At 35.6% G+C, this 23,782-nt stretch overlaps 1 protein-coding gene across 1 annotated transcript; it reads right to left on the bottom strand.

Annotated features, from left to right (window-relative positions):
• Window positions 1-8,850: 8,850 nt before the first annotated feature.
• Window positions 8,851-22,656, bottom strand: gc (GC vitamin D binding protein). Its single transcript, XM_042724602.1, is given in 8 exon segments — window positions 8,851-9,064; window positions 9,541-9,679; window positions 11,633-11,721; window positions 15,231-15,366; window positions 17,468-17,679; window positions 21,661-21,793; window positions 22,069-22,133; window positions 22,483-22,656. Coding segments are annotated over 8 exon segments (1,044 nt in total). The 5' UTR covers window positions 22,546-22,656; the 3' UTR covers window positions 8,851-8,857.
• Between the last annotated feature and the right edge of the window lie 1,126 nt (window positions 22,657-23,782).

Here is a 23,782-nt window from a genome sequence, read left to right as displayed (position 1 = left end):
ACAAATTTTGAAATTTTTTTTTATATTTATATTTTGATTGATTTTGTTTTTATTGTTGGTTTTTTTTATTGTTTTTTATGAAGCTATTTTTCATATTGTTTCCTATAATATAATTGTGTTATTAAATTTTAATGTTTGCTTTAACAATATTTATGCCTAGTTATCCAGACACGTTCTAATAAGCTTGATTAATTAAGAAAGCCTAATCATTCATTTAGTGTTTCAAGTCTTGTTAGGCATTTGCTTTGTCACCTGGTTATGGAAACCCTAAAAAGTCTACATGTGTAAAACTACATGTAGTCCAGGGTCTGTTGTCCTGCAAATGATTTACGTAAGTGGCTTAAACCTGAATTGCAATAATACATGAAATTCCTTTAGTTTTAAGATTGTCTCATGTAATTCAGATCACTTTTTTTTTATTTGTGCTTTATTTACTTGATGTCTGGTCACTGAATGTCATATTGCAAGTTGTGTAAAAATGAGTTAGAAAATGTCAACAATGTGGTACATGCATTTGAATGATGACATTAGTGCTGCCATACAGTGCATGTCCTAAACGTTCTCTTTGATCCATCAATAACTCAGTATCTTTTGTCTATCCCTGCTTATTTGTCATCAATTTTCCTGTTTCTTTCAAAAAAAAAAAAAAAAAAAAAAAAATCAGTAGATCTATACAGGTAGCATCCATACTGTATTTTCAAAATCAACTTCTTTTAACCTTGTAAGTAAAAGATTTTTAACTTATATTTTTGGGGGTACCTAAAGATGAATATATATGTGAATGCATGTCTTGAAAGTTTAAACAGTGCTAAATGTTAATTGTAGAGTGTGTAACAATGATACATTTTTAATCAAGTTTTGTGACTTTTTAGAACAAAACAGCTGAAATTATTTTAGAATTTATATTTTTCAAATGAAAATGAATATTAAAAATGAACAGAATTTATTAAATGGTCTCATTTCTTTTCATGCCTTATTTTTTTTAATACTTTTGTTTCCCCTTTAACATAATGTTATCTGATAACATAGCAAATAACTCTACCAAAATAATTTCGCTGCATTAAAAGTATTTGCATATGTAAACAACTCTCTTCATAAACCCACAGTATTTCTACACTAGACTCCCAGCCCTACATATATATATATACACAGTACTGTGCAAAAGTCTTAGGCCACTAGTATTTTCACCAACAACAACAAAAAGGTTTAAAGTCAGTAATTTCTATCTTTTGCTTGTGATGTTTCAGTAGGACATACAGTATCAGTTTACATTTCCAAACATTAATTTTGGCAGTGAGTAATTCAGTAATTCTGACAACAGCCAGGTCTCCACACAGATATCTGATCTCATCATCATCAGTCTGTCTGCGATGACATGAAGAAACAGAACAAACTGAGACGGACTAAATCCAGAAGAACTGTGGCAAAGCTATCTGAAAAACTGCAACTGCACCCAGGGCCAAAGCTGCTTTAAACGCAAAGGATGCTCACACTAAATGTTGATTTAATTTAGTTAATAGAAGTTAATTGATAAAGAAAATCTATTTATGACATAAATTTTGACAGCATCCTCATGTTACAGCATTTGCCTAAAACTGTTAATAGTCCTGTATCTTAGTAGGTATGTTTCTTGGAGACGTTGTCACAGTTCTTTGACACAGTACTATACACACACTCACACATATATATAAAGTCTAATAAAAGGAAATTTGGTTTTATGTTCGGGAACTAAATACAATCTTTAGGTGGCCCCATTTTTTGAGACATTTACTAATAATTTCAGTAGTTGTGTCCTGTTAGTTGTTTACGGAAGATGACACAATGTCACCATCTAGTGTTCACAATTAACACTCCAACAGGTTCTGTCACATAGACTTCAAGAGCTAGTAATTTAGTAAAAGTAGAATTTCATAAAAGTGCTTTCTTTTTGGGACATTTTAGGGGGGGAAAAGGTGCAGATAGTACTTCAGTGGTCTAGACTATAGAGAAGAAAGCTACAATTTGCCAGCTAAAGATAATTTTAAGGAAGAGGATGGAAGACGTTAATGAGAAGAGAGGAAGAGAAATAAAAACAGATATATTTGATGTCAGTTGTTCAAATAATAATAATGCAGTTTAAAATTGTGTGAAGTCACAAGAAAATTCTCTATGCCATACATCATTCTCTTTTCAACTAATATCACTTTCCAATGCATAAGCCTTTCAAATGCATTATTACAGCATAATGTGACACATTAAAACCTTCCTATGTCTGCAACACTGTCAGGCTAGATGATCATACAATGTAATCTATAAAAATCATGTTAAAACAGTAGCTTGCTTTTAGTAAACTCCAATGCTAAATCATATCATTTTAAGCAAAACTTGCATAGTCCATTTAGACAGATTTATGAGTTCTGGTGGTCCAGCTGAAGGCTTTCAGGAGAAATTCAGCACATCTTCTTGGTCTTTCATCATTATTTCTTATGCTGCATTAGACAGCTGCAGCAGACAGATGCGAGTCCCTGACTCTTTAGATAGACCTTCTGTTCTGTTCAGATCAATACATCTTGCCATCTTAGTGCAGGAAGAACATGTTTAGGACCTGAAAACATCATCTATTCTAGATGGTTCATGTACTGTAGTTCACACTCCTTACCCAGAGTCCCCCGTCCACAATGCATCAACTTCAGAAACATTTTAAAGTGATGCATAGCATCCCAGCATTAATCTGTGTGCATGAACTCAATATGAAAACTACTTTAATTGAATCCAGTGCCTCAAAATAAAGATAAACAGCTGTGAAAAGAGTTGAAGATGTTTTTTTTACAGCAGTTTAAATTGGGAAAAGGAACCTACAGAAGCTGAAGTCTGCTTCTGTGCTGGTGGAGCAGCTCGATAAGGAAAAGTTCCAGGTCCAAACTATAGTTGGAAAAGCTTTCATCAGCAATGAGAGATAGAGAGATGTTGTTGCTTCTCTCTCAAGCTCAGTGTGCCCAACTAACAGGAAGCATTCCCAGAACTTCTGGGAAGGTTCTCTCAAAGTTATGAAAAACCATTGAGTAAACTTCGGGTAACCTAAATAATATATTCATTAATAGTTATCTGGTCTTTAAGAATGTTCTCAAAACATCAGCTTAAAAACATTATTAATATACTGTTCATGGAACTTTGTAGTTTTTACGTTTTAGTTTATAAACGTTGCTTGTTTCAAAATGTTCTGAGAACATTCTTTAATGTTCATAAAACAAAAAAAAAAAGAAGAAGAAGAAGAAGAAGAAAAAAACACATTTCTAAAACCTGGATTTTTTGAGCATTCAGAGAACCTTCAGAAATAATGTTTTCATACCTCACTGGTAACATTAGCAAAACATCCTTAGAACATACATTTATATTGGGTTCATCGACATATTGCATTAAGATCCTCATGAGACCAAAACGATACATAAGCATTTTAAAGGAGTATTATATAAGAATCCTGTTGAGGAAAACAAATGATGGCAATGGTGTGAGTGAATTGCAATATTCAAATCCTCCATAAATGCAAAGTTTGAATAGGGGCGTTTAGAAGAACCTGCGTTTTTATGGATTTGTGCTGTTGAATAAGTTGTATAGTTAAACCAGTGTGCATTGTTTCTTATTTATAAATGGGTGCATTTATTGCCCCTCATACTATATATGTGAACATCATCCTAATGGTGCTTTGTGTTTTTCCTCCTGCCATGGAGTGAGTGCTTTATATTTTTCTGATTGCCAATAAAATGTATAAAGAAAAACCCATCTACACAAATGAGGTTTTTAATTAAACTTTTGGATCTTACCTGAAACTGACAAAGAATATAAATCAAATTCCTCAGATATATCAATGGTGCCTACAATAAAGTACATTCTATTCACAAGTACTCCAACAAAACCAAAAATTATTATTTATTTTTTTAGCTAGAAATGTATTGAAATCTAATGAAGTACGAAAATGAACTATTTCTTGTCAGTCCATTTGCTAAGAAAGCAATTGTAAATTTACATGAAAACAAATGTAAATCTGAAGAGTCTTCCAGTGTGTGATAAAACACCACAGTAGCGACAGAAATCATATCGTAGAAGTTATGTTCACGGTAAAGGTTATTCACACAGGAGCCTAATACAATCACACTGCAAATGCCACAAGCCTCATGAGCTAAAAGAGCAAAGTGAACAGAGGATAAAAACAAAACTCTTTGAAGCAAGTGGAAAGTTTTTTTAAAAACATCTCAGATAGAGAGGGATGACATTTCCTATTAGAGAGGGAATTTAGAAGATCTCGTCATCCAATATAATTGCTGACACTCTGATTCTTTAAACAGCGTCATTGTCATATTTAATAACATCCTCTGTCTGAAAAAGAAAACATGAGTTTTAGTCAAACCTGATTTTAATAACTGTATTAAAGTCTATTAATCAATTCAAACAGCCTGTAACCTGATCTGACATCTGCTCAAATTACTGAGTGAAAGAGATAGTTCACCTAAAAAAGAAGAATCATTTCATCACCCTCAAGCTGTTCCATACCTGTATGAGTGTCTTTCTTCTGTTGAACACAAAAGAAGATATAAAAAAAAATGTGGGTAACCAGAGAGTTGACGGTAGCCATTGACTTCCATAGTACGGAAAAAAATACTATGGAAGTCAATGGCTACCAGCAACTGATTGTTCACCAACAATCTTTAAATGATCTTCTTTTGTGTTCAACGTCGATGTTCAAAGTCAAGCAGCAGGAGAGAAGATGAGAAAGTACCGTGTCGTTGTTAAGACAGTTCGGGCTTTGTTAGCACCCAGCGAGTACAAAGAGCACCCTGTCGCTCTAAATTAATTGAAATCTTGCAACCCTTTCTCAGTTGACGAGCAAGCTGCGTTTGTGCATGCTAATGTACGTTCATTCTCTGGGTACAGATTCAGTTTAAACCCTTCAATTAGATGCTTTCACCAGCAACTCTCCGCACTTTGCCATTTACTGTATGTGGAAAAAAAGCGAGCGAGCAGATAATTGGAGGATCTGCAAGGGAAAACTGAAAGGCTAAATGAAGCAAACAGTGACACGCTTTAGATCAGGTTACCTGTGAGATTTTGATACCAGTTTTTGAAAATCAGTTCTCCTGCAGCTCCGGTGCTTAAAGCATTAAAATAGGATTTCATCAAAGTTGTTTTTCTCTATATGCAATGCTGTCTAACTCAACTTGATTTTACTCGAAAAAGATTTATCTTGTATTATTGCCAAAAGAACTTTGGAATCCATCAGCATAGCATCTCAACTATGTTGAGAGCTTCAAACAATATGATCCCCATCTCAAAACCGAGATGAATCTTCACAGCAAAATTAAGTCACTTAGAGAGGCATTGTGCTGCAAATCATCTAGACATGCATCAAAAAGATTGAAGCCTTTCACAATAGCCGACTACCCGGGCTTTGAGCTGTCTTACAGTCAAATGAGCACAAAAAATACCCTTGAAATCGGAAGAATGGCTTGGTTGTGTAATAACTGAAAATCTGCAGCTAAGCACAGAACATGTGGCATCAAATCAACCTGTTACGAAACAAAGCTCTCCTGTAATGAACCTAGTAGATGTTGTGAGTCTAAGATATACTGTCATGAACCAGAGACTGTACCTGTAATGGATGAAAGTTATCATGTGGTGGTTACTGTATTCTTGATTTGATCGAGAACGGTCGTCAGCACAGGAAGAGAAATGGAGGCATGATTCACTCCAATTAGAAACAAGTATGGAAACACACACACACACACACACACACACACACACACACACACACACACACACACACACACACACACACACACACACACACACACACACACACACACACACACACACACATACATAAACATGCTTTTGATCACATTCATACATTGACTTCAGGAGGATACATGCTATTTTGTGATTCCCCTACTATGCCATACATCATGAGTTTATTTATATTGTGTGGCCACTACTATAAATACATGTTCTGAGGGCAGGCCATGAGCAGAAACGTTCAGTTAACCAGCAGGAGGCTGCAAGACCTCAAGGTGTTTTGAAAATATTCTTCACAGGAGGTTCTGGTCACTACACCCTAGGTTTCTGTTGTAATACTAGGTCAGGGGTTTTAAAACTGGGGTCCATAAGAAGGTTCTGTCCAATTTATATCTCTATATATTTACTTATATCTATATATCAATATATCATTATTTATTGTGGACAGTGCTGAATTTCGTATTGAATTTGAAATGTTTCTCTTCAGGTTCATATATTTTAACATTTTAATTTTCTACAGAAAAAGCAAAGGTTAAAACAGAATCAATAAGTTCTTGTTAATATTTGAATTATTTGCTTTGTCTTTAGTTTATAACAAGTAATATTCAAACAATGTGTAGTCTTTATCATGCTATTTTTGACAGAGTTTATATAAGTTTTAATAGGAAGGGGCTTTCCCAAACCCACAGCCCCATCATTAAGGTTAAAAATGAAGTTCCAAATGTAGGTTTGGGAGGAGCCTAATAATTCAGTCCTTAAACTCTGCGCTCAAGTCGAGCCTTGGGTTCGAGCCTCCATTAAGGACAGCAAGTCAAGTTTGTTTACCATTAACCACCAGGACTGGATGGGCAGGCAAACTCGTGAATACCCTTTTAATTGACACTTTTCACTAGACTGAATGTTATACTGGCCATCATTTAGAGTTATTAATAATATTATATTGCCATTGTTATTTTAGTATTATTTATATATATTTATATATTTTGAATTGAATTTTTCAAAATGGTGAAGGACTATACAAAAACATATATGACTGAACTAAAATGAATTTTTATTTTAGTTTTGTCAATTTTGTACTTTTACCTATTTATTTAAATTAGTTTCCAAGACAACAATTCAATTTTTTTTTATTTCAAGTTTTTCATTAAATTTTAATTAACAATTTGTTTTACATTTTTAATAGCTTCAGTGAACAATAACACAATTTTTTATTAAGTAAATAAAACAATTGCTAAAAATGCATGACATGCATCTATTGTGGAATTTAATCGTCATAGATGCTTTCTGAAAACAGAATTTTGTTGGCATTAGTCTATTTCACACAGTGTAGAGCTTAAAATAACGTATTTATACATTTAAAGGCTGATATACTGGTCACCACAAAATTACGATTTTATGTTTTTATGTTTTTAAAATATGGTGTACAGTTGTGAAGTGTTATTTATGAGAGTCTATGCTTTTAAATATCCTTAATTTTAATATTATTGAAAACGTATGTTCTTCTCAAATTTCTGACAGAGCGCCCTGTCTCACTATAATTTCACTTGCATACACACTTTGCTACAACAAATGACCTGGTATTAGCTCCCCAAAGCACTGTGAAAATGTCACCTTTAATGACACCAAGCTCTGAGGTAAACTCAGCAGAGCTTGCTAGAACACATTTGAATTCCATGTTGAGTGGCTCATCTAATTACAATTCAAGATAAATTAAACATAAGTTTCTGTGCACGGCTGTCTGCCTTTCAGCAAGAGTTCAATCTTTCTTGTCCACCCAGGCACACGAGTGACTACATACAGCATGTGCAGTGCATATTGGCTACATTTTCACTAAATTCAAAAGGCATGAGGTGCTGATCAGAGAACAGCCAACTGAAGCTGACCACCATGGGAGGGAAATGATTAGATCTTTCTTTGAGGGCAAATTGATCTAACGGTTAGTGCTCAAGGCATTATTTGCAGGAAAATGATCCTGAGCCTGCAAAGCAAAATTTAAAATAGGATCTGAAATGTTACACAGAGGAGAAATGGGTCTGATCCATATTAATATAAGCGTAATCTGATCCTATTAGTTGCAGGAATATACACTATATTGCCAAAAGTATTGGGAGACCCCCTTTTAATGAACAAGTAATTTCCATGAGTACAAATCTTAATGTTTAAGCATACAATGATATTCTAGGGCATTGTGTGCTCCTAATTTTATAGCAGCATTTTGGATAGATCCCTTTTCTGTTCTAACATAACAATGCCTATAAGGCAAGGTTTAAAAAGAAATGATAGATTCAGTCAGTGTGGCAGAACTTGACTTGTCTGCATAAAGCAAAGTCCTAATCCCAGCTGAGCATCTCTGGTGTGACTTTAAATGCAGACCTTGAGCCAAAAACTCATCACCAAACACCAATGACTTGTACATGATAAAACACATCAATGTTCATGCCCGTGAGGAAAATTTAAGGTCCAGCTGTGGGAATATGTTTTACCTTCATTCTGATAACTGAATAAAATTAATATTAGAATCAGGCGAGAAAGTGATCTCGTGAAACAACGCTTTGTTGCACAGTTAAGACTAGATTTCAAGTGCTTCATGCAGCCCAAATAGATATTTGGTTGAATCTGTCTATGACAAATTGATCACAAGAGGCATTCTGAGCATTAGCATCTTATCATAACGCAAATTTAGCAAAAGTTTAAAGCTTTTTTCTCATTAATGAGCATTCAGAGTTATTTTGATAAGATGCTCATATTTGTAGCCACTCTGTGAATAATTCATGAGTATTTGCACTCTTGCCTTTTAAGCAACTTGCTAAAGATCAAAATCAAGAGGAACGCTCTCCATTGCGTTTGGGAAAAGGAGACCGGCTGACTATTCCCAGAGTGGGTCAAGGTGATATGCCAATTACTGTATATTACTCAGCATCAAATTAGCATATACATCACATTAAGACAGATCAACATATGGTGCAGTGATTGCAGGGTTTTTGTTCAATAAAGCACTTGATCTCAGCAAATCAGAATGAAATAAGCCGACTAACAGAAATATCTTTTCCGATTGACCTTTACTTTAAGAGATGCATGGATGAATATTAAATTAGCACCTGTCAATCCCATGTGGTTGAGCTTCCTCACAGAGCTTAGATGAAACAGGACTGGCTACATCTGGAGACTGACGGGGTTGCCTTTTCAAGTCATCCACGCAGAGCAGGGTGTCCAGGGCAGGTTTCTTGCAGCACTTCTGGAAGTCCTCAGACATGGCATCCAGTTTGGATTCACCGCAGAGAACTTTCTGAAAGCTTGCCTTTTACTCACATGATATCAGAGCTCTGTCAAATTCACACTAAAATTGAATGGCAAAAATTATAATGATACAATATAAATGAACAGAAACAGCAGCTTTGATAAAAGCATGTGACTGACTGCAGGTATTAGTGTGAAGATACAGATAAAAAGGCTGTTCTAAAGGAACTCGCACATGAAAGGATGGCCATGTAATTAAGTCTAGAGCCACTGAGTAAAAGAAAAAAAATGGCAGATTAGAAACATGAGTATTATATCTTCCAGTATCTGCATGTTTTTCATCAGTTACCAAATAAAAAAAGTGCATTATTTTTGTTTGTCATATCATCAGACATCTTGTGAAGCGGAACAGAAGAAATGCACCACCAGAAGGATCACTGGTCAAAAGAACTGTCCCAAGAGACATTTGAATCTTTGTGCTTCTCATTGTGGTTTGCTGAACACAACATCGAGCGGCCCACCCCTTCCTCCCCTGACCCTTCTTTTTGTTTCTTATTTTGTTTTTTTGGGTTTGGTATTTAGAAGGCATTTTTCCAGCCCCGACTGAAAACGACCAGATATGGCTGATGCCTCTTCAAAGGACAGTCCTAGGAGATTTCCATAATATGCAGACAATTAAATATGACATAATTTACATATGTAAGGAAATGTAAGTCTGTGCTATGTAACTATGATTATGAATTTATTTAAATATTTGGGGCATTTAGGGTGCTTAGTATTTAATTTACAGTTTTGTTTGTAATATATATTTGTTTTTTTGGCTCTGTATGCCACCAGAACAGAATTAAAAATAGTGCAGACTCATTTAAGGGGTTGAACAAAAATATAACATAAAATGCTTAGGAATTACAACCGTTTTTATACACAGTCCCCCCATTTTCAGGGGCTCAAATGTAATTGGACAAATAAATATAATCATAAATAAAATGTTTTTATTATTTTATTAAAAAATAATTTGCAAGACTGGGTTTCCTCTTTTGTGATGCTTTGCCAGGCCTTTACTGCAGCTGACTTCAGTCTTTCTGCCTTTAGATTTGTCTTCAGCAAGTGAAATGCATTCTCAATTGGGTTGAGATCAGGAGAGTGACTTGGCCATTGCAGAATATTCCACTTTTTTTACCTTCAAAAACTCCTGGGTTGCTTTTGCTGTATGTTTTGGGTCATCGTCCATTTGTACTACGAAGCATCGTCCAATCAACTTTGCTCCATTTGATTAAATCTGGGCAGACAGTATATCCCTATACACTTCAGTATTCTTCCAGCTGCTTCTGTCACGTCATCAATAAACACCAGTAACCCAGTGCCACTGGAAGACATGCAAGCTCATGCCCTCACACTGCTCCACCATGTTTCACAGATGATGTTGTATGCTTTGGATCATGAGCTGTTCCAAGCCTTTCTTCATACATTTTTCTTCCAGTCATTCTGGTACAGGTTTGGACAATTTCAGTTGTCCAAAGAATGCGTTTCCAGAAGTGGTCTGGCTTTTTTTTTAAATGTGTTTTGGCAAAGTCTACCCTGGCCTTGTTTGCACCTTGTGGTGAACCTTCTGTATTTGCTCTTGCGAAGTCTTCTCGTGATTGTAGACTTTCACAGTGACACACCTACCTCCTGAAGAGTGTTCTTCTCTTGGCTGGATGTTATGAAAGGGTTTATCTTTACTATGGAGAGGATCCTCTGATTATCCACCACTGTTATCCTCCGTGGATGTCCGAGCCTTTTTATGTTGCTGAGCTCACCAGTGCATACTTTTTTTCTTTCTCAGAATATACCAAACTGTTGATTTGACCATTCCTAATGTTCCTGCTATCTCTCTAATGGATTTCTTTTGTTTTTGAAGCCTAACAACTGTCTGTTTCACTTGCAAGGAGAGATCCTTTGACTGCATGATGTGGGCTCAGAGCAACAGCTTCCAAATGCAAATGGCACACTTAGAATCAACTCCAGACCTTTTATCTGCTTAACTGATGTTGAAATAATGAAGGAATAGCCCACGCCTGTCTATGAAACAGCTTTTGAGTCAATTGTCCAGTTACTTATGGTCCCTTGAAAAAGGGGGAGGTACATATTAAAGAGTTGTAATACCTTAACCTTTACTCAAATTCTGATTAGAATACCCTCAAATTAAATCTTAGTGTGTACACTTTATTTAACTGTACCTTGAATATGTTTTGGTCAGCAGCTAAAATGATAAAAATTTTGCCTGTGTCCAAATATATGGACCGGACTTATTTGAATGTGCTGCTTCTAAATTGGATCACATGCCCTTGTGGTATTTTAAGCATCATTATGATTTAATAAAAAAGTAGAGATAATAAAAACTGAAGTAGAGAGGAAAGAAGCATGTGTAATATTTTTCAGAAATTTTATTTTCCTTTCCTCATGTCATTCTAAACCCATATGCTGATGCTGTTTCTTTTTTAGATTTTTTCTATAGATTTTTTTTTTTAAATAAGTTCTGTAGTAAACATTACTTGAATAACTTATCCTGTATGGTGGATAATAACAGAATATTTGCTTAAACTGATTCTGTAAAATTATGAAGCTGTGCGAGCCATGGCATATTTACCCAAACCTGAAGGATTTCAAATTCACTTGGTTGTTGCAAACATTGGAGAGAAACCTCAGAAAAATGTTGGAGCTTCGCATTTGGAGTCTCTGAAAACAGATAGGGTTTGTAATAAGATATTAATGAATCCACATCAACCACCACCGTTCATTAGCATGATTATCATCATATTTTTTTTTTCTTTTATTTTTACAATCATTATTGGGGTTTTGACCTACATAAATTAAACTGATTTAAACTGGATGATATCATTATACTGTACTGTATTAATCACTCTTATCCTCATAATCACTTTATTCCATCCTATATCCTATATTTCTGCTCCCTTAGACAAATTGTTAGACAAAACTAGACAAATAGCACTCTTCCCCCCTACACAGCAACTAAAATAAAGACATTTAATTAGTAGTTGTTTAAAGCAGTGTGGGCAGCAGAAAGCAGATTTTAGCTCCATGAACAGCACATGTGAATCCACCATCACAGGTTTTGTTTTGACAATATTATCTTGGAATCCAGTTTGTTCCTCATAATAGACTGTGCTAGAGCCTTTAGGCAATTTGATACCAAAAGCAGACACACAATACACAATGATGATTATTAGTCCAATTACAGTCTGGCAAAGTACCCTTTAGCTTGTATATGGCGGCATATGGTACTTATGTTCTTTTCAGACAATACATATAACTGAGAAAAGTTTGCATGCGAACTTTGAAGCTGGCTTGAGAAAGCCTTGTCTGAAGGTTTGAATTAACTTTGAAAAGTTTAATTTTAATTGTTGAAACTGAAGTTTGGGACAGAGTGGGAATACATTTCTAGCATTAATTAACATGTCACTAGCATGATTTTACATCAATTAGCTTGTTGTTAGCATGATTTAACATTTCACTAACATGTTGCTAGCATATTGCTAGCATGATTAACATGCTGTTAAAATAATTAGCACATTACTAGCATGTTGCTAGCATGATTAACATGTTAAAAGTATGTTGTTAGCATTATTAGCAAGTTACAAGCATGTTCTTAGCATGATTGACACATTACTTACGTTCCAATGATTATCAAATTAATAGCATGGTTATCAAGTTACTAGCATGACTATAGCATGATTAGCACATTGCTAGAATGTTTGAAACATGATTATCATGTTGTAAGCATGTTGTTAACATGATTAGCATGTTGTTAAAATGAAGTTAGCATGATAAGCATGTTGCTAACATGATGCAAACAGGTTTTAAACAAGATGCTAACATGGATAACACTATTAACATGTCTTTAGCAGGTTTTTAGCAAATATGCTAATATGTTTTCCACTATGCTAATACAGTTAACCTGTCATAAGCATGATGTTAGCATGCTATTAGCATGTCTTAACACTTAGGTAGGTGTTTCTAGCATGTGTTACCATGTTTTTAGCATGTTCTTAGCATGATAGCTGAGCAATGCTAGCATGATGGTAGCACATTTTGACAGTGTAATCATGTTTTAAAAACTACGTGTAATTTTTTGCATGTTTTAGCACTATTAGCATGTAGCTATTTACTGCTAGCATGTGTAGCATGTTGGGAGTCATAATTGCTAACATGAGTCAAAAGAACCAACTCCCATGTCTCTACGATATTCTGATGCAAAGATATAGGCTAGTACTTGATTGATGTTTGCTAGGGTACTCTATTTGGTTGCTAGGGAGTGGCTTGGCAGCTGCCAATAATGATACTGCAAAGGCTATTTGCCAGCATGAATTATATATTCCAACCCCCATGTCTCGATGACATTCAGATTTGAAGATATGCCTCTTTGGGTTTGGTTTGCTAGGGTGCTTGATAATGGTTGCTAGGGTGTGGCTAGGAAGTGGTGAAGGTTATTCATGATTGGCTGTTTGCCGTCCTGAGTCAAATGAGCCCACCCCCATGTCTCTATGACACTGTGATCCAAAGACATCTATCTGGGCCTTTTGTAATGGCAGTCTATGGGATCAGTTGCTAGGGTGCTCTAAATGGTTGCTAGGGCATGGCTTGATAGCTTCACAGTGATCCTGAGAGTTTGATTGGTTGCCTGAGTAAAATGAGCCCACCCCCCAACTGTGGAGTATGTTCTCGCACACCTTTACAGCCTCTTCAAATGTGGTGACCCACATGTATCTACGAAATTCTCGCTTGGTGCTACGACAAGTCAAATTTGGCCGCAATGCAAAGTCTATGGGATTTTTTGGCCGATTTTTCGTACACCTGATCGCTTGTAAAAGACGCCTCTTTTGTGGGTCTGTGGCAAACAGTGCGTGACGAGTTATGCGCCAACGTTTGTATGGAATCTATAATAAGAAGAAAGAGAATAAGTATGTGAGATAATAATAGTGATGCTTCGCCTTTGGCAAGCACCACTAGTAAGCTTAGATAGTAGATCAGTAAGTTAGCTTTCTCAAACCAACTTAACAATAGTCTCAGCCTCAGACGTCTCGCCCATGGACCGTTGGGTGAACATCTGATGCGCGTGCATCCATAATAAAACATGCCTCCGGGGGGTGAATAAAGGCCTCCTGTAGTGAATCAATGCTTTTTTATAAGAAAAATATCCATATTTAAAAATGCTATTAATACTTTTTTCTCACTTCTGCTGACTGTCATAAGTGCAAGCTGTTCCGCTGGATGACGTAAGACTTACTTTCCCTCGGGTCATTTTACTGTTTTTACGCAGTATTTGTACTTAACTAAAGCTATCACAAATTATGTTAACATAATGTAAGCATTAATTTATAACATTTCATTAGCATGTAATAGAATGAAACAAAATCAGATCTACACTGAGCCGTTAGATCTGTCAAGTTTTCTGAACCAATTAGCATTTATTGTTAATGCCGCCAAACATCATATTAAATGTATTCTCTCTGTGCTTAGACAGGGGAGGTTGTTAAACTTGTCTTACACAGGAAACTGCAACAGGCATAGCATGTCATATTCATTCAAACTGTAGTGCTGGTTCTACGATTCCAAGCTCCTTATCTGAGCAGGAGCTGATGAGGTGTATTTTCTAGTTACTTAGAGGTTTATTTCTTACCTAAGTATAAGAGGTCACAAGTATAAACCTTGCTCAACATAAATTTTTTTTTTTAAATAAATGAAACTTTATATAATTGCATATTTTAGAAACAGTAGCATATGAGTTAATCACAGATGTCAGATTTTCAGGGGGTCTGAGGTGAAAGACAGGTCTCTGTCTCCCCTACATAACAATGACTATTTACAACTGCTATTTAACCAGACATTGCATGTTTCATGTCTGAGCAATTTCTGGACCCCAAAACAGAATATCTATAATTTGCTTTTTGCGTAACCCTTTGACCACCATTCCTCATTTCAGCGCCAGTTACTTTGGTTGTGACTTCTAATAATAACATAGTCCTGTAAGATGTCTTACCTGAATAATAACTATTATGGGATGAATGATGTGCAGCGTGTGTGTTACTGTGTGTGCGCATGTGATTGCAAATGAAAAAGTGATAAAATATAATCAGCGTTAAATGCATTCACCCAACATCACCCCTCTCACTGGGGTCGTGCCACCCCAGGGTTTCCAAAGAGTGTAATCAGAGATGTCTTCACACTTCCTCTTGGAGGAAACAAGAGTTTTTGACAGATGGGTGGCAGCATCTCTCTGCTATTCTCACATTGTTCTTAGTAGCATTTAGAACAAAGCCTGCTGGGATGTTTCTGTGCCTCCGGGCAAACTCGTACACATACCTAAGGGGAAAGAAAATAATAACATATGACGTCAAAGCCCTCCAAGACATGAATCATAAAGGGAACAGCATATTCTGTTACCCTATTAGTAACTTCTAATCAGAAATCAAAGCCACCAAAGTGTTTCTTTGTTTTATTCCTATGAAAACAGCACATAATCGTCATGTTTAGGCATGGATGGGGGTGTGTAGTCACCAAAAGATTTTATTATGAAAAACTGTTGTTGTTATGCTCCCAAAGCTTATTTAGAACAAAATGATTCATATGATGACACCAATTTAGCTTCATTATGCAGATCTGTGTTGAGAAGAGGTATAAAAGAAGTGAGATATGTATGAACTAAAAGGGTTTCAGTCACAAGGTCTATTTTATGTAAACAAAACAAACATAATTAATTACATGACATGTTATATAAAAGTGATTACCATCCATGCACCAAAGGAGTTGAACTTCAAAACATCTAGATTTTTCTTTGTTAAAATGATAAAACACACACTCACACACACTCATTTGCTCATTTTGTTCAACTTGACAAAAGCACCTTTTGATGTATAGAATTATTTGCTATACAGAAATCTGCTTTAGTGCTTGAACAAAAGGTACTTATCTCCCCTCACTATTAATGCAACCACAGTCTGAGGAGACTATAACGGCCAAAAAAGCAATTAGCACTTTGATAGAGGTGGCAATATCTTATTTATTTATTTCATTTATTTCAGGACTAAGTCCTTCTAAGTGCCATTAAAGTCCAAAATAAAATACTGTATTATTACTTAAATTGACTTCAAACAGAAGTTCTGAACAAGTGGCCTCCCCCGAGGCAAACCAGTCCAAAGCAGTTATCACTTCCACCAAACTATTAAGCCCAAATGTCTTTTCTAGGCAAAAAAAGGAGGATAAGATTTACCAAAATATGTGCAACAATAATATTGTCTCTGTGGATAAATTACACACAATCAAACATGGTGGTATTCATTTTAAATTGAACTAGAGCAGTAGAGAAAAAGACACTTGAAATCCTGAAAATGTTTGAAAGTAGGCTATTACAACTCACAAACATATAAGAAACTAAAGCACCACAGAATTTGCAGCTATAGGAACTGCTCTTGTGGAATCAGGACTGGGAATTCTTGTAGGACATTTGGTGGTACCACTGTATGGAAACTTCATTGTGTAAACTTCTAGCTCTCAGTTATCTAAAGGCCAATTGTCGGTGGAGTGTGAACTGGTCTTAATACAAGTCTATAGATTCTGAAAAGTGTTTAATATCCAAAATGTGGCACTCAGTGGTAAAATGATGAAGAAAACCATCTATGAAAGAGATCATGACTAGAGATTACAACTGATTAGAAATGACTGGCAGACAAAAAGTTGTCAAAATAAACAATTTGTACACATATTTATTATATTAAACTAGGATTTAAAAAAAAATATGAAAAAAACTGGTCTCAGAATTTTCTATGACTAATGTGTTGTTGAAAGGATAAAGTCGATGAATAATATGAAATCTTTGTTTCTTACGACACTAACAAGGGGATGTTATCATAATTCATTAGACTGACATGGAAAATATGCTATACAGGAAAACAGTTTTGAAAAAATCATGGCTATTCAGAGAAACTAAATGGCCAATGATTTTTCTGAGGTAATGTAATTGTGATATATCATTCTATTGAATGCATTCAGAAGGAAATGATGAAATTGCAGATCCAAGTTGTGAGAGATGCTTTTCTACCACTGTGATGTATAAGAACATGCATGTTGCATTTTTACTCATGTACTATTTTCTAATATACTCTTTTACAGCTGCAAATCAAGAAAAAAATGCCTACTTAAAAGAAGTGAAAAGTTGAAACTAGTAAGGTGGAATAATTAGTACTTTTAAACTTCAAGTTTATTTCAAAAAGGCTAGATAAAGCCTTTCAAATAGAGGATTTCTGAAGACTTGGTAGTAGCAATGTGTTTATGCTAAAGAAAACGAGAGAAGAAAGTGACCAGTGGGTGAGCAAGAATGCTACAATGATTTCTTCTGTTTTTATTTCCACTAATAAGCCTGAAGCATTGTTGCCTTGATAAGGACTCTTAATGGGACTAATCTCACCTGACAGCATAGTCCTTCTTGTCTTTAGTGTACTCGGTGCAGATCTCTTCATTTGTGGGCTCCGTTAGGGAAGGCAGCTCATCTGCAGTGTACCATAGTGAGGCCAGACAAAGTTTCCTCTCTTGACCCCGAAGTGTGCAGCACTGCTCGATGCCTGGATGTTTAGGGAATGGAGAGTCCTTTCCGCATGACTTCTCAGAGATCTCTGTAGCCTTGGAAAGATGTTGCTATGTAAATAAAAAGCAAGCACACAACACAAATGCAAAGGCAAAACAAAACCACAGTACTAAAAAATATGAACAATTTTGTCTAGAGTGTGTGAAGTCTATAATGAAACATGTTTCATTACAAATCCATTTATCACGATTGGAGATGTGATTTTAACTTTTGATGTAGTTCTCATTTAGTATAGTTTCAATAAGCCTATATGGTCCTTTAATGTCATTAAGACAATCGGATACATCATAATGGCTATCGTATGTGCTATGAACTTAAGTCTGCAGTATCTGAAGCCTATTAAAACAGTCCTTGTATTCAAAACTGCAAATGCAATGTGAGCAATCAGCAAGTTGAGGTAGATAACGACATTCTGCTCAAGTAATTATTTTTTAATGAAATGAATGTAAGCTGTCCCCAGGGAAAGACAATGATACAATGAATGAAACAGCAATAACAAACACCATAATTGATTTGCATTAAAGTGTCACAAGTGTGCCAAGGATTGGGCCTGCAACGGGACTTTCCGGAGTTGAGCTGGAGTTGCCTCTAGTCAGGATACATTTTATTATCTCCAAGCACAAATTAAAGGAGAGTTTTATTTGTACTTTTAACGTAAGAGGCTTTCTTTGAAAATAAAGCCTGCATCTAAGCAACAGTATATCACAGATCAGTGGTTCCCAATCCTGGTCCTGGAGAACCCCCAACGTTGCACATTTTAGATGCCTCCCTATCAGCACATTAGTGAAGACCCCAAGACCCCAAATGTGTATGTCAGATAATTGAGATACCAAAAGCGTGCAGTGGTGGGGGTTCTCCAGGACCAGGACTGGGAACCAAAGCCACAGATAATTAATCTAAATAAATAATAAATACATTCTCCAAACCACTTATCCTCTGTAGGGTCGTGAGTAAGCGTATATTCCAGCATATCTCTGTTTTTATGAAAACGTGTCCTGAGGTATCTGGCACCAAGACATTAGCAGCAGATCCTTGAAAGTTGTGAAGTGGTGCCTCCATGGATCAGATTTGTTGGTCTAGCTAGCACATCCCATGGAGCGCAACTAGATAGAAATCTGGAGAATTTGGAGGCCAAGGGAACACCTTGAACTCTTTGCCATGTTTCTCAAACCTTTCTTGAACAATTTTTTGCAGTGTGGCAGGATGCATTGCTGAAAGAGGCCACTGCAATCATGGAACACTGTTGCCATGAAGGGTGTACGTGGTCTGCAACAATCTTTAGGTGATACTGTACATAACATCCATGTGTGCCAACAACCGTGGCACTGCTCACATTAAAAAAATTTTAAAAAATAAATAAATTATGACAGCTAGATTTTTTTCTCCTTAGTGAGACCAGAATTGCTTAATCACAAACCATTAACCCAAATAATGGTTAAACTGCTTCTCTCCCATCGCTGGTCATATCAGTCTTATATGAATTGACAGCCACTGCAAAGGTCTCGCTAACACACCACTGATGTGCTTATATGGAATGAAAAGGAGTCTGACAACAGGAACACATGAAAATGTAATGAAATGAGCTTAGCTGTAGCTGATGATGAAGACTGAGCCTGAGAGATTTTGCAAGATGAGATTTATACAGTCAGGCATAATAAAAAGCACTAATGTGTCAATGGGAAGACCATCAAGGGTGAAAGACTTCTGAAAAGATGGGCTGTGCTAGGGATGTAATTAAGTTAACTACCTCCAGAACTTCCACAGTAATTAGACTGTGAGCATGAGTCTATTTGAGGTAGGATGTTGTGCTACATCTAGCATGTGATTATGCTCCAGTTCAGCTTAACATCCATGCCTCTGAAAGCACAGCCTGGAAGTAACTGATAAAGAGTGTATAAACTTATGGTAGATTTTAGTATCTTAATGGGTTTAGTTATCATCAACTCAGCCCTTTAGATATAAATAAACACTTGAATGCGTTTAACTTAGGCGTAGCACATTTAAATATAGGGTCATTTTAAATCATGGGTTATTTTGTTTCATTTCACACTTGGGTTAGCAATTAATCCAATTAATAATGGGTATTCAGGTTTCACAATGTCACACTTGTCCACCCTTTTTGTTAACATGCTTTTGCATATTCATGAAGTCAATAAAATATATTTGGTAATAAAGCTTGACAGCTGCTTTATAAGTGCGCATCCATTTGTGAACGTCATCCACTTTTCTTTAAGTCTCCAGATGCACGCAAAAGCAAAGGCAAATAACTGCAATTATCGTGTTTCCTGTTACTTTTCTTTCTAGACACTGGAACTAAACACAGTGGCACAAAAGTTTTTTTACAGTGCAAAAAGTGCTTTATTATTTATTAAAGTCAGCACTGTTAATTTCATTTTACCTCCCGGGGCACTCAATTCTGAAGACATTCGTTATGTGACTGATCACTCATCAAAGGTAGCAAAGAGCGAAAAATATTAGGACAATTTCACGCCTTAAAATTTTTTTTTTTTTAAAAATACATGCTTTTGGCCATCATAACTAGTGTAGTTACAGCATCTACCAGCATAAGGAGGTGATTATAATCAAATAATTTCTCAGTCCCTTTGTCTCTCCAGCAGATTTTTATTATAATGGTGCTAACATGACAAACGTTCAATTTATATGTGATCTTAAAGGGATACTCCAGCCCAAAATGACAATTTTGTCATTAATCATTTACCTTCATGATGTTCCAAACCTGTAAAAGCTCTGTTCGTCTTCGGAACACAATTTAAGATATTTTGGATGAAAACTGTCCCATAGACTGCCAAATAAATAACATGTCAAGGTCCATAAAAGGTATGAAAGTTGTCGTCAGAATACTCCATCTGCATCAGACATATGGCAGATGGAGTATTCTGACGACGACTTTCTTACCTTTTATGGACCTTAACACTGTTATTTACTTGGCAGTCTATGGGACAGTCTCAAGCCTCCAGGTTTTCTTTAAATTCTTTTCAGCCACAAAACAAGTCTTTACTAGGGGTGTAATGATAGGGATCCATCAATATGGATTGATACATAGATCAAATGTGTGTAGCGATGGAGCACTTAAAAATCGATACATGTAGTATATATAGGTACTTTTATTTTGACACTGTCCACATTTTCACGCAATGTCTGTCTATGAATTACCGGCAACACTATTTTTATTTAAACTCACCTGTCAGGGCTCGATAATAAGGACTGCCTGAAAGTCCAGGGTGAGCATAAAAGACGTTTGGGACAGTTGGCGGGTGTCGAGTGCTGTGTGAAAAGTTTTCTGTGCGCACACATACAGACAGCTGCATCTTAGACAGCTCACAAATATGTGAGTTCTCATTCGCTTCTTTTTGTGCTTGCTTTTTGTCCTAAAGTGAAAGCGGACTCATAAAAAACCTGCCCATAGTAACAGCCAAAAAAGTCTCAAATTAAATTGTTTCAACAGCTTTATTCTTGTAATTTCTTTGTATTTCTTTTTTTCCATGAATGTATTTTTTCTATATCTAGAATGCCTCATTTTTGTTGTTTAATGTCTTTTTTCATTTTTTTATTTTAAATATTTATTTATTTTAGCACAGAAGCCTGAAAGAATTTCTGATTGTTGTCCTGTCATAAGCTTCCCTAAGATTACTGATCTCATGTGTGAGTTGATTTTTTTTCAATTATTTCTTTTTCTTTATTATTATTATTTATAAAGAAAAAAAAGGTGTAGGGTTTTTTTGTTGTGATTGTCCCAATTGGGTTATAAGATGGAAATTTGAGAAAGTAAATGCTCATGTTTTATATTTTGGTTCCAATTGTGAGTTAATAAAAAATGTAGCTGGTTGTGTATAATAGGTACATAATATCATAATATCGATATACTCCTGGGTTGAATCATATCGTACCACATCATTTTTTGAGGTATCGTCAAATATCGTATCGATATCATATTGTATCGTGATGAACCATCTGAGTTACACCCCTAGACTTTACCATAGTGGACAACCACTTACTCCTTTATCATAGCAGCCAGGGCTGGCATCATCTTTGCAGCATTTTTCTGCAAGCTTGATCATTTCATCTGCCACACAACTGACCTCCTGGAATGTGCCATTGGGGAACTTTTGTCTGTAGAGGACAGTGACCCTGCGGGAGGATTAAAGGTGAAAATAAGTTATGCAAGCATGTTCAGAGAATCTCTACTAATTGCATCAGAAATGCAGGGATATTGGACAAATATATGGACAAAAAGTAAATAACTGTGAAAAATGAATAAAGAATAAAATACTTTTTAAAACTTAAACTTGAGACCCAAATATTTTGCACATATAAAGAAGCAGTGAATTTATATCCATGAACAATGGATGAGACTTACAGTTGTGTAAATCCTCAGGGGAAAAAAAACTAAACTTTATACTTGCATTTCTTTGAACTTCTGAATTCCAATAGATTTGAGCTCTTGGCAAACATTTTCTTTGGCATAGTTCTTGCCTGCTTAATTTTTTTTAAATTTTTGGAAACAAATTGTTTTGAACACTTGTTGCATAAGGATATGTAAATATTATATACATTATTTAACATAGCTATAATTTCCGATGTATTTTCTTTTATAGCGCATTTATTCATCAGCTCTCCACCTGTTTCACAACAGATATTACATAATTTCAATTATTATTCTGTTAAACTTTAGTTTAACATTATTAACACAAATCCTCAGTTTATGTGTCTATATTCAAGAAACGATATTGAGTCTGGCTGAATCCTTCCTTTTACCACAGTGAGAATACGTGTACCTGTGAAATACTGTGAAATTCAATAAAGTCTGTTCTTCCTACTTTGTCAGTCAGCAAAGCAGGGACTATTAAAGCAGAAATTAAAATGAGAGCTGTGTCCCTCATATTTTACCACAGGTTATAATGTGATTTCAAGATGAGTTCAAATTAGGAACTGCTTCTGTATTGCAGTTTTACAAGAAACAAAAGTGTGCATAGTCAAAAATTAACTTCAGCAAAAACAGACCATTATGTAAATGTTTAAACAAGACTTTGGGCCCCATGACACAGCTTGACAGCTGGTCACTAAAACTAAAACTTTCTGACAGCAGTGACTCAAACTTCAATTGACCTACAAGAACAGCTTTTGTGAACATTTAAAAGGTTATACTCAGAACCTCAGAGCAGAGTATTAAAGTTCTAAAAATAGGTTAGATCTGACTTCAGATTTGAGCCTGGCATTAAAGAGTGGGCTAAAAAGCTCTAGGAAAAAAAGAGACTTTCACTTTGATATTCAAGAAAGCTTTTCATTTTTCTCACAGGAAAGGTTAGCAGTTATCAAAAGACGCTGTGATATCCAAATATGTTCCAAATGGAAGTGTGCTTCAAAGTTTTAGGGAAATGCAAACAAGGGGACTCAAGGTATTATAGGCCTGTGAGTTAGCAATTTTGGTGACCTTTAATTCAACACCACAATGCCAAATTAAAGAAATACTAATTTTAGTTGCATTACATAACCATACAAAGTATCTCCTGAATGAAACACTTTGACATATAGTGGATCTTGATACTGCCCTCTTGAATTCATTTCTGGCATAAGAAAAATCAACAGCATGTTAATTACATCAGTTCTGATCAACTTTTAGATTCCAGCAACTGGAACCTAAAAAAAACAAACAAACCTTGAATACGAGTTGTAAAAATAAGGCCTGTTAGGGTACATTAACCTTTTAGATCAACTGGAAGAGCAATTCTACAGTCCAAGGTCATAAGGGTGATTCTGAAGAGGAGGAGCTTAAACAAACCCCAAATTCATATTTTAAGACAAAACAGCGAAAACAATGAATGAATGTGATATCTAACAAATTCCCAGTGATATATACTGTATATTTACATTTTCTATAACCCAATTTTATAATGTTTATAATGCTGTTTTTGGCTGTCTCTCTTTTGTTTTCTTAGAGTACTTTTGATTTTTGTACCATTATGTGTTATTTTGCAAATGAAGTCTGTGTGACTGAGATTTCATGCACATGGAGAATATAAGCATGCATTGGACACACTCTGGTCCATGCAATTTATCAGTGTGAAAGAGGGAATACGTCTTCCTTCAGCTGTTGAGATAAAACATTAACACACTGAA

The sequence above is a fragment of the Cyprinus carpio genome, chromosome B5 (assembly GCF_018340385.1).
Source record: "Cyprinus carpio isolate SPL01 chromosome B5, ASM1834038v1, whole genome shotgun sequence".
Classification (NCBI taxonomy): Eukaryota; Metazoa; Chordata; class Actinopteri; order Cypriniformes; family Cyprinidae; genus Cyprinus; species Cyprinus carpio.
This window is presented reverse-complemented; position numbering and strand designations above follow the sequence as displayed.